The sequence below is a fragment of the Cornus florida genome, unplaced genomic scaffold, assembly GCF_030987335.1.
Source record: "Cornus florida cultivar Cherokee Brave unplaced genomic scaffold, ASM3098733v1 CherokeeBrave_3.0.0_Hap2_Chr02, whole genome shotgun sequence".
NCBI classification, from domain to species: domain Eukaryota; kingdom Viridiplantae; phylum Streptophyta; class Magnoliopsida; order Cornales; family Cornaceae; genus Cornus; species Cornus florida.
This window is the reverse complement of record NW_026775572.1, coordinates 17,445,632-17,458,181: the sequence shown is the minus strand read 5'-3', so window position 1 is coordinate 17,458,181 and position 12,550 is coordinate 17,445,632. Positions and strand designations below refer to the sequence as shown.

The following is a 12,550-nucleotide window of genomic DNA, read 5'->3' as shown; positions in this document are numbered from 1 at the left end:
TTTTATTGCCAAATTCAACATTGTAATAGTCCAAAAATAAAAACAACATAAACAAAACCCATTTAAAAAAGAACCTAAGAATTTTAATAAAAAGTTTAAAAGTAAAACACATTCCACCTGATATCGATCTTTCTTACTTACATAAAATAATAATAATAGGATCAGTCTATTATTTTCCTCTTGTTAATGACTATAAATCCTTAAATATTGTGAATCCTACAAAAAGTTGTCTTATCCAACGGATGAGAGTACCTACCATTTTCCTTTTTGATAGTAACGTCTACAATTTTTCCTCGTGAATAGTTTGATGGTCTTCTTTTCAAAATAAAGACAATTTCATATGATTTTTATTTTTATAAATCATTAATTTTGTTTTTATAGCTCAGGCCTACTAATATTCTTTCCCTCCATAGTCCATTCTCTCTCATTTCTATGTATATATATATAATATATTAGTACTGTATATAATATGCAAAGAAAGAAAGAAGTAAGAAAAGAAAGAAAGAAATGGAAGCAAACTTAGGTTCCAAGTGGTTTCTCCTCTTGGTGGTACTGATTTTATGTGTTGAGCTCACACAATGCAGTGTCACCTACGACAGGAAGGCCCTTATCATCAATGGACAGAGAAGAATTCTCTTCTCAGGCTCCATACATTACCCCAGAAGCACCCCTCAGGTACACAACTTTCCCACACTTTCCCGAGAAAAAAAAAAAAAATGTACTTCTCATGTGAAGCTTTCTTGATATTCTTGCTTAAATGCAGATGTGGGAAGGCCTTATACAGAAGGCCAAAGATGGTGGTTTGGATGCCATAGACACTTATGTCTTTTGGAATCTTCATGAACCTTCACCTGGAAATGTACTTTGATTTTTCACTTTAATTTCTTGATCAGTACCTTTTTTTTTTCCCTCTTTTTCTTGTGAATTTATGTGTTCTATTTTGTGGGTTTAGTATAATTTTGAGGGAAGATATGATTTGGTTGAGTTCATAAAGATGGTCCAGAGAGCAGGGCTATATGTGCATCTCCGCATTGGGCCTTACATCTGTGCAGAGTGGAATTTTGGGTAGTAATCTTTTTGTGTTTGTAATTAATTAAAGTGTTTGATATGTGATGAATTTTCTGTATAGTAACCTTTTCAATTCTTCTGAATTTTATGTGTTCTATTTTGTAACTTTTTCTGTTTGTAATTAATTAAAAACCTTTTTCTTTTGATTCTTTAGGGGTTTTCCAGTTTGGTTGAAGTATGTTCCAGGCATTAGCTTCAGAACAGATAATCAACCTTTCAAGGTCTCTCTCTCTCTCTTTCTGTCTCTCTCACACACACACATAATGGGGAAAAAAGGACTTTCTGTAAGATTTGTTTTTAATTAATTCTTGGTGTTGCAGATGGCAATGCAGAGTTTCACCGAAAAAATTGTTGGAATGATGAAGGATGAAAAATTGTTTGAGTCTCAAGGTGGCCCTATTATTCTCTCTCAAGTATGGTCTTTCAGCCTTTTCGTTCATTTTTGTATCATTATGTCAGTATATGGTTTTTGGCATATTTAATTGTCCAACACAGCATCTCAAATTTATCAGCATCTGTTGAATATGTTAATAAATGATTGTACATTAAGGGGAGAAAACCAGAGAGAAATTGAAAACATGAAGACATATAAGGGACTAAAGTATCTATGCTGTTGAAATTTACAGCGCACATCTAAGTACTTACTACTATATGCAAATGTACGTTTTTTGCAGATAGAGAATGAGTATGGACCAGAAAGCAAGTTATTTGGTGATGCTGGTCATTCATACATGATTTGGGCTGCAAAAATGGCAGTCGAATTGGATACTGGGGTCCCATGGGTTATGTGCAAGGAAGATGATGCTCCGGATTCAGTGGTAAACAATCTCATATTACTTAGCAGAGATATATTTCTTAGCTGCAATTACATAAATTCTTATGAATTAATAAGCTATAGTTTCTATTAGTATTTTGCTGTTCATAATCTTTAGTTTCTCATAAACAAATCTATTATAGCAAAATCCTTGCAAAAATAAATTAAATTCAAATTACTCTAATTCTTGGTGACAGATAAACACATGCAATGGGTTTTATTGTGATTATTTCTCTCCAAACAATCCGAACAAACCCACAATGTGGACTGAGGCTTGGACTGGCTGGTAAGTTCAGAAATCTACCGTCATTTCTGGAACTCCTCTGTATGGAATGAATTTTAACTTGTGCTCTGCCAATTTAAAGGTTTACGGAATTTGGTGGCCCAATTCACCAGCGACCAGTTGAAGACTTGGCATTTGCAGTTGCCCGGTTGATTCAGAAGGGAGGTTCCTTTGTGAACTACTACATGGTCAGTAACAATTTGTTTTTTCATTTCTTGACAATTTACTGTCACCACATGCTATGCTATGGGAAAGTATACTTACAAAATGGTTCCATTGGACTCCATGAATATTGCATTGAAACAGAAAATATGACATTCTTATAAAAATTTTGCAATTGTCCATTTGGTTGATGAGAAAGCAACGAATATATACACACACACACACACACACACACATAGTTAAATTTGACCTATGTTTTATGTTGTTTTTGTTTCTTTTTTTTGAAAAAATGACCGGTTCATCTTTCACCTAAAATTTTCAAATTTCTTTATATTCCTCAATTCCACAGAAATTTATCCAAGTTTGCCTGAAGGGAACGACTTGCTTTATGTTATTTTGATTGGTAAGTAAATATAACAGAAATGAAACTCAAAATGAATGCAGGTGGGGATTGGAGCTGGCAATTTTAACAATGAAAGTAGTGTTTTCATTTCATACGACTTAATGGATCATTATTTTGTAGGTTTTGTGTAATATTAGGCTGACTGGAATCTGATTCATGTTATCGAATCTTTTTTTTTTGGTTTTTAATTTATTTTTATGGGAAAGTCATGTCATCTAAGCATTATCCAAAAAAAAAAGAAAAAGAAGTAAGATGTGAAAGCTTAGTTCAACAATAGAACTCATGTTCTTATTGTTTTCAACAGTATCATGGAGGAACCAACTTTGGAAGAACAGCTGGAGGCCCCTTTATCACTACTAGCTACGACTATGATGCTCCAATTGATGAGTATGGTGAGAAAACTGAACTCATCCTATAAATACACGAAAATTTAGATTTCCAGTTTCCATTGTTGGATATGACTTTCTTCTTTGGAATTGTAATTAATCATTTCAGTGTGCTAAATGGACAGGGTTGATTAGGCAACCTAAGTATGGTCATCTGAAGGAGCTCCATAAGGCTATCAAGCTATGCGAGCAAGCTTTAGTTTCTGCTGATCCTACAGTCACATCGTTAGGAAGCTATGAACAGGTTTGCTTCCTCATTTTAAGGATGTGCTAGGAGCAACTTCGAGCAAAAATGACTAGTAATTGAACTTGCAAAAGATCAGAATAATCTATGAGTTCCTATAATGTGTCAGGTGAAAAAAATAAAAAGCCATTTCACAACTAACAACTATGAAAGCAGGTATTCAGAGAAATCAGAAATCATACTAGTGATTATTAAAGGATATTTTTTTTCTTTTCTTGAAGTTGCTATTGAGCTCACCCTACCATTTCTTTGCCACTTCTGATATTTGGGTAATTTGTGCTGCTTCATTTGTGATGGATTGAACTTAATATTAAGATTGTCCAGGCACATGTATTCTCTTCCCACTCAGGAGACTGCGCAGCTTTTCTCTCAAACTACCACTCAGAGTCAACGTCAACGGTGACATTTAATAACATGCACTATGAGCTACCACCTTGGTCCATCAGCATTCTTCCTGACTGCAAAAATGTTGTCTTTAACACTGCTAAGGTAAGTTAAATAGGACAATAGTAATTGTTAACCACTGCACATAAGCAAGAAAAAATCTTTTGTAGGAAGTGTCTTTCAAGAAAATATCAGTTTTTAATTTTCCTTAGTAAGAAATTTTCATTTTATTATGTCTCCACTAAAAAGTCTGTCCTTTCTCTGTCTCTCTCTCTCACTCTGGGGTAAATGCTTTCACTGAAAAGTCAAAACATGCCCTCAGTACACCTTAATGATATATAACTCATCACATAATCAATGCATAATCCATTTCCAGATATGATTATGGTTCCCCAGAGATTGCAGCTTCATTGAAACAATTCAAATGCTGGGGAAAACATTCTCTCTTTTTGAATAATTTAGTCCTCATATCTAACATTTTTTATACATGGTGGGATGACAAAATGCTTGCTATCTTTTAATTGCAGGTTGGAGTTCAAATATCCGGGATGCAGATGTTGTCCGCCAATGCTGAGTTACTCTCATGGGAAACATTCAATGAAGACATATCATCGGTTGATGACGATTCCAAGATCACAGTCCTTGGTCTGTTGGAGCAGTTAAATGTCACCAGAGATGCCAGTGACTATCTCTGGTATACGACCAGGTGAGATTGAAACCGGTGTATTGGTTTTCGCAGATTTATCGAACATATACATTGCAACTGAGATTATCTGATTAAACAAAATTTCCAGTGTTGAAATAAGTCCATCTGAATCATTTCTGCGTGGAGCCCAACATCCTGTTCTCAGTGTGCAGTCAGCAGGCCATGCCTTGCATGTGTTTATCAATGGACATTTATCAGGTGCATTGTTGAATTGTGTATCTTAGAGAGTAAATGAGCTCTCTTGTCATTGCAAACCAATTTGTTTGAAGAAATCTATGAACTTTTTGATATGCTAAATATTAACTCAAAAGTTGATGTTGTTGTGCTCAAAATATAGGATCGGCCTTTGGGACTCCGCAAAGCAGAAGATTTACTTTTACAGGAAATGTCAACCTGAATGCTGGAACAAACAAAATTTCACTTCTCAGTGTAGCTGTTGGATTGCCAGTTAGTTCTCTGACTCCTAATTCAAGTATTGGTAGCTGAGTGCCACTTTGGAATAAATTCCTAAGTCCTGAAACACTACATAGCCTAGTGTTTGCTAGCATGCATTTTGTTCTAAGAAACCAACATAATGTTTTAATTATCAGTGAATTTCCTTCAATCATCTAATAAGCAGTTGGTATTTCAGTTCCAGTTGGAATTCGACATATTATGCTAATCAAGGAAAAATTAAGTACTCTTTTTCAAAACATTCGGACTATGCTTCACTTTCAGTTCCAGTTGGCTTATTATGCTATTCTATAGGAAAAATTAAGTATTCTATTTAAAAACATTTTGGACTATGCTTCACTTTCATCAGTACTACAACTGATAACAAACTGGAAGTTTTTTATTGTCCTTCATTTGTTTACCTAATTTTCTTTAATTCAATGTTTGTTTTGGTTGAAGAACAATGGGCCACATTTTGAGACAGCCAACACAGGAGTCCTAGGACCAGTTGTTCTACATGGGCTAGACGACGGGAAGAGGGACCTATCCTGGCAGAAATGGTCATACCAGGTTGACGAATCTTATATCTTAGTGATGCATTGTTTATTTGGAAAATTTCGCCACCTTAGTTCTTTTGTTACACAGGTCGGGCTCAAAGGAGAAACGAAGGACCTAGTTTCTCCAAGTGGAATTTCTTCAGTTGATTGGATGCAAGGATCCTTGGTTGCAGATAACCAACAGCCTCTTACATGGTTTAAGGTACATAAACAATGGAGTGCCACTTTTAATTGTGTCTAATATTCATTAGAATGTACATGTACTAGCTTCGCCAGGGTGAAGGTTAAACACAGGTTTCGTTCCAAGGACAGACTAATTATTGGAAATTTGTGTTTTAGTGTCATTGTAATATTCTTCAGTCATGAATCTCGGAATTAATACAACTATGTATACTAGTACACTAAGCATTATAGGTTTTACTTTCTCTTACGCCTTGCAGGCTTATTTCAATGCACCGGAAGGAGATGAGCCATTGGCGCTTGACATGACTGGTATGAGTAAGGGTCAAGCATGGATCAATGGGCAGAGCATCGGAAGATATTGGATGGTTTATGCCAATGGTGATTGCAGTGACTGCAATTATGCAGGGACATACCGACAAGCAAAGTGCCAATCTGGCTGTGACCAACCAACTCAAAAATGGTACACAACTTTCTAAACAACATTTTATTGACTGGTGAAAACAGGTCATACAGAAAAAAAAAAAAAAATTCTATGTCCTTTAAAATCTTTTGGTGTTCAGGTACCACGTTCCTCGGTCTTGGTTGAAGCCAACCCAAAATCTGTTGATAGTTTTTGATGAAATTGGTGGAGATGCATCGAAGATTTCTCTTGTGAAAAGATCAGCTACCAGTGTATAGAGATAAAAGGTCTCGATATTATAGTTGTTGTCAGAGTATAAGTTTTAGCAGAATGGAATCAGAGGATTATCTTTTGGTGGAAGTGATATCCTAGTCTTGCACCTTCAATTTTTAGACCAAATTTGAAGCTGAATAAAGCAATATCGTTATATGATTTTGTAATTATGGGGAAATTAAACCCCCGTATATTATAAATTACTCCATATAATGTATATTATAAATTACTCCATATAATGTGAAATTTCATGACAAGCTTTTCAATGACAATGCAAACATTTCGACAATGTCCTTGCTCCTCACATCATATTCAAAAGAGAATTTCTCTGAAAGTAGGACACTGCCACTTTTGAAACCATTAATGGGGGTATCCCTGCAAGTAAGGTACCTTGTTCTCATGTGGGGCTGCAACTACATACATTAGGTATAATGTCTAGTCCTTTACTGATGCTAGTGGACATCTAGAGGGCAAAATATTTTTTAAAGAGCACTGCCATAAAGTTAAAGTTGAAATTCAAGGAGAAAAAGACAATAAACCCCCTTCTGCACACAAAAAGGCACCATTTGACAACTATCCTAAACCTAGGTTACCAAGAAAAGCTTGAGGAAGCCACATTTTGAAATACTACATGCTTTACATAAACATGCTTGTTAGTTGTTGCCAAATAACACCACCTCATTATATATTACTTTAATTGAGAATCACTTGACTTGTTTTCTTAAGATTGTTCTGGTGGTATTTTGAATCATAAGCAAAACTAAAGCCCTTGCACTGTCGAAAATAACCTTCTAAGCAAAGTTTTAGGACTTGAGAAGTGATGCACACCCCCCACCTCCCCTTTGTGTTTTTGCTGAATGGTCCTGTGTGTATTGTCATAACCAACGGCAAATTGCAGATGCTTCTCAGATGAACAATGGCATGATTTTGCTTCTATCCATGTCCTCTTCGGATATTCTTATGCTACGATGATGGTGATCTCTCTCTCATTAACATAATATATAATTGCACATCTAAGGTTTGTTGGAAACTAGTTATGAAAATTAGAACTCCGTGTGAATGAAACTTGTCTGCAACCTAAGTTGAACTAACAATGTGAACGCGATTCTGGATGTCCATGTATGTTCGGTTAGAAGTTAGAACTGCAACATGAATACGGCTTTGATAGTCCATGTATATCACGAGTACCAACGTGAACGTGTTGGGTCAACTACATGGTGGTGTGTATTAAATGCCTACCACGAGTGGTGTGTAGTGCAATTTAATGTTAATTCTATTTGGACTACAAAACCAGAACACAACACATTATTACGTGATTGTTAGCGTTGGTGAGGTTGTGTGAGAAAGGCTGTGTTGATTTGGGTAAGGTAATGTTTTAGGAGTGGTTATAATCAATATACGCAACTAGGCTGAATCATTGCATTTCAAATGAACAACACATCCATTAACGATGAGACACCATTTTGTCTCTACAACCAGGCATTGCAATCAGTGACGGATTCAGAAAAAAAAAAAAATTTCAGTAGAGCCGAATTATAATTTTAGTGGGGGAATTTTCATAAATTCTTATAAATTTAAAGTATAAAGTGCAAAAAAAAATAATAATAAATAATTAAAAAAAAAAAAAAATGAAGAAGAAGAAGAATCTATGAGAGCAAATTATAATTTTAGTGGGGCATCTTAAAACAAATTTGATTTGAATGCCTATTTGCGAAAAAATAAATAAATAAATAAATAAATATATCATGTATGGAACTCCATCGAGAAGAAAACTATTCTTGAGTCAATTTCCTTCAACTGAAATTATTGCATATATAGTTTCTGATAGAAAATAAATAAAAATGTTTACAATCTCAATAAAATTTTCAAAATTATCTAATAAACATTGACATATTACATGTTGCATTTGAACGAACTAATTCTGTAATGTGAAACCAGCTCAATTATGCTATAGACTTTCTAAAGTAAACAACTTAAGTGGTAGGCATCACGTCTTGTCAATTTACAAGCACATTGTACGAAAATAAAACAAATTTGATTTGAATGCGTACTTGTAGAAAAAAATCTATCATGTCTGGAACTCCCTGATTGAGAAGAAAACTCAGCTATTCTTGAGTCAATTTTCTTCAACTGAAAGTACTGCACATATAGCTTTTGATAAATAAATAAATAAAAATATTTATAATCTCAATAAATTTTCAAAATTATCTAATAAACATTGATATATTACATTTTGCATTTGGACGAACTAATTCTGTAATGTGAAACCAACTCAATTATGCTATACACTTTCTAAAGTAAACAACTTGGTTGGTAGGCATCTTCTTCTCAATTTACAAGCACATTGTACGAGAATAAAACAAATTTGATTTGAATGCCTATTTGCTGATGTCTATCATGTCTGGACTTTCCTCATCGAGAAAAAAACTCAGCTATTCTTGAGTCAATTTCCTTCAATTATAAGTACTGCATATATAGCTTCTGATAGAAAATAAATAAAAATAATTATAATCTCAATAAAATTTTCAAAATTATCTAATAAATATTGATATATTACATTTTGCATTTGGACGAACTAATTTTGTAATATGAAACCAACTCAATTATGTTATAGACTTTCTAAAGTAAACAACTTGGTTGGTAGGCATCATGTCTTGTCAATTTAAAAGCACATTGTACGATAATAAAACAAATTTGATTTGAATGCCTATTTGTAGAAAAAAAAGAAAAAAAAAAGAAGAAGAAAAAAAAAAACTATCATGTCTGGAACTAGGGGTGGCAACGGGGCGGGTTTGGAGTGGGTTTCCCTAAATCCCGCCCTACCCCTCCCCTTTTAATTTTTGTCAAGTCCATGCCCGCCCCAAGATCCGCGATGGTTTGGATTTTCATGTCCAGCCTCACCCCGTTGGGAAATACTGTGCCCTCGTGCCCGCCCCGCTGACAAATTTTTTTCTCTCACTTTTTGGAACTTAAACTCCTGCTATTTAAATGTGGAAAGCTTAGGAATGACACTGTTGGGAAACGTGTAATATTTAAAAACTTTTCGAGGGATTTAAATTCATAGATCTTGATTCATCACATGGAGACAAGTTTTATGCAAAAATAAAACATGATGTATCATTCAATTAAAAGATTGAATACTTACATCAAGGTTTGAGTAAACCTTAGATCTCTCCTCTAAAGTGAATGTTCTCACTTATTGTAGATCCCTTAGGAAGATGCATTCTCCTTGGATCTCCATCTTCTTGGTAATTGTTTTGCCTTTAGGAATCACTCATATGCCTCCATGAATGACCTTGGAAAACTAGGCTTGTGGGAGCCTCCATTAGATGAGAACATAAACCCTAATTTTCTAGAGAGAGAAAATATATTCCTTTTTCCTTCTATTTAAAAATCACCCCTAAAATATACATAAACCATGTATATTTATAGGCAACATAAAGGTAAAGAAAAGGAAACAACTAATCCTTCTCAATCTCTAATTCGCATGTCTCAAATCTAATATGATTCCAATATCAAGTTGGGCTATGAGTGAGAATCCATTGGGCCTATTATTTTATTAGTTACAATGAATTAATAATTGGCTCGATTCATGGACCTAATTCAATTAATTCATAAATTAATTTCTACTCCACTAAAAGAAATTAATTGAACTCCAATTAAATAATAAATAACCTCTAAGTCAATATTGCACTTTGACCCCTCTATGCATAATTAGTTATCGGATAAATAAAGCCATCAATCCGACTACTTAATTAATATATTTATTTTGGTACCTTTGATTATTTCTGACTCGATCACAATAAAACATTTGTTTGACAAAAATAATAATTTAAATAAATAAATATATAATAAATCATTTTGTCTAAAAACACACGAAGGCTTTCGAATTTACTTTGTGATCAACCATAATCAATACAAAATAAATACAAGTAGCAATGATGCAAATATTGAAAATATAACCCTCTAACTATTAATTACATAACTACCCAAAGTGTCGGTCTAAGGATCCCGAAGAATCCGCCGAACAAGTCAAAGTAATTATTAATTAATAAAAGAGTCTATAATTTTCTCATACTTAAGAGTCAAATGCCATGACGGTGATAGGGAACAATTGTATACGACGGCTCTCGCAATATATCTCAACCTAACGCGGATCCAGTTCAAATCTTAATTAATTATGAGTCCATCCATAATTACCGACTATGAAGCATTTATGATTACTATTTATATATCATGCATTGATTGCCATCACAAACATATATATAAATATCTCTTGTAATCAAATGGACACTATCAATTCTATAATGAATCGAAATATAATACATTGAATTCATCAATTGTATAAAATATAAATATTTCAGAAACGTCAGGAACATGTGTCACTTTAATCCAAACAAGAATTTGCTATGCTAGGGCATATAAATCCCAACAGCTTTCACTTGCACCTAACTCCAATGTTATCCAGATGATGATCAAAATTATTGATCAATAATACCTTTGATAATAGATCAACAAAGTTGTGTTCCAATGCAATGTTCTAGCCACAAGTACATTTTCCTTATAGCCAATTCAAATTGCATCTAACTCCAATGTTATCCAGGTGTTGATCAAAACTATTGATCGACGGCACCTTTGTTAATGGATCAACAAAGTTGTGTTCCAATGTAATGTTCTAGCCACAAGTACATTTTCTTGCCGAACAATATCATGTAGAACATGATACTTCCTATCAGTGTATTTTGTTCATCTATGGAATCTTGGGTCATTGGTTTGGACTACTTCTGCACTATTGTCGCAATATAGCTCGATAGGCAGGCTAGTATGCTCCACAACCTCTAAATCAGTGAGATCAAACGAATAAGCTTCTTTTGCCGCCTTTAAGGCTGCAATATTTCCACCTGCAGGTTTAAATCAGCAGTTGAAATTTGCTTAACAATCTACCAACTGATTTCCCTTCCATTAAGTGAACATACACTAAGTCATGAACCTCATAGTATCTACTTCTGATTGAAAATCAGAACTAGCATACCTGACTAGGACCATATCATCACATCCATAAATGAGTATGATATCATTGATTCTCCTTAGGTACTTAATAATATTTTTCACAACAGACCAGTTATCAAGTCCAGTATTGGACTGATCTTTACTGACTATCCCTACTAAGTAGCGGATGTCCTGTTTGGTATAGACCATGGCATATATGAGACTCTCATATGCCGAAGCATATTGTTCCAGTCTCATTTGCTTAATCTCCTTTGATAGTCTTGAAAAACTACTTACTAGATAGAGCAATCCATATCAATAAAGTAAGAACTCATTCTTTGAGTTATGCATACCAAACCTGGTTAAAACTTTATCAATGTAGGATTATTAAGATAAGCCTATTTTCCTTTTAACCTGATCTTGCAAAAGCTTGATCCTAAGAATATAGCTTACATCTTGAAAATCCTTCATTTAAAAGTAATTAAACAACTACCTTTTTATTGATGACAAAACTTCCACGTCATTATAAATGAGTAGGATGTCATCAATATATAGAATTAAGAAAAACAATGACATTCCCTTGTACACTCATGATTTATTCACTAAGAAATCTTCTGGTATCTTTTTGTAGATTAACTTGCCTTCCATAGGTATCACCCTACTAGAAAGTTCTACAAGATCCCAGAATTTATTAGAATACATAAATTCCAACTCTGATTTCATAGTAACTCGCCAAAACGATCTGTATCCATATCGGTAGGGGTGGCAAAGTTCGACACGACCCGCCAACACGACACGTACACGACACGAGTTAAATGGGTAATGGGTTTACCAAAAACGGGTTCGTGTCGTAAACGGGTTGACACGAATAACCCGTTTAGTTAAACGTGTCGTGTTCGGGTTCATGTGGCTCAACCCGTTTAACCAGTTTAACCCGTTTAATTAAATGTGTCACCCATGAACCCATCTAACCCGTTACCTGTTTTGACCTGATTATTAGGGACATTTTGGTCATTTTATTGTTACACAAGAAACCCTATTAAGGCTATTATACAAATTATATCAACAGATTGAAATCATTGAACACTACCTTACGCGGCGCCTTCAGTGCTTCACAGAATCACGGTTCACTCTTCAGTCTCTCGGTCTCTCCTCTTTCCTCTCTTTCTCTCTCTCTGAAAAATTCAACCCAGACAACTCCTTCTCTCTCTCAAATCCACACCACACCAGCACACCTCGAGCGACCAAGAAGTTCAAGAACACTAC

At 34.5% G+C, this 12,550-nt stretch overlaps 1 protein-coding gene across 1 annotated transcript; it reads left to right on the top strand.

The window, feature by feature from the left end:
• The first annotated feature begins 367 nt into the window (after window positions 1–367).
• On the top strand, window positions 368–6,462 carry LOC132293966 (beta-galactosidase 3-like). Its single transcript, XM_059791658.1, has 18 exons — window positions 368–675; window positions 764–859; window positions 953–1,065; window positions 1,223–1,289; window positions 1,389–1,481; window positions 1,743–1,886; window positions 2,080–2,168; window positions 2,248–2,353; window positions 3,035–3,122; window positions 3,242–3,360; window positions 3,685–3,849; window positions 4,272–4,450; window positions 4,539–4,648; window positions 4,788–4,897; window positions 5,342–5,452; window positions 5,528–5,641; window positions 5,880–6,082; window positions 6,183–6,462. The coding sequence occupies exons 1-18, from the start codon at window positions 508–510 to the stop codon at window positions 6,298–6,300; spliced, it is 2,193 nt and encodes a 730-aa protein (XP_059647641.1). The 5' UTR covers window positions 368–507; the 3' UTR covers window positions 6,301–6,462.
• The last annotated feature ends 6,088 nt before the right edge of the window (window positions 6,463–12,550 follow it).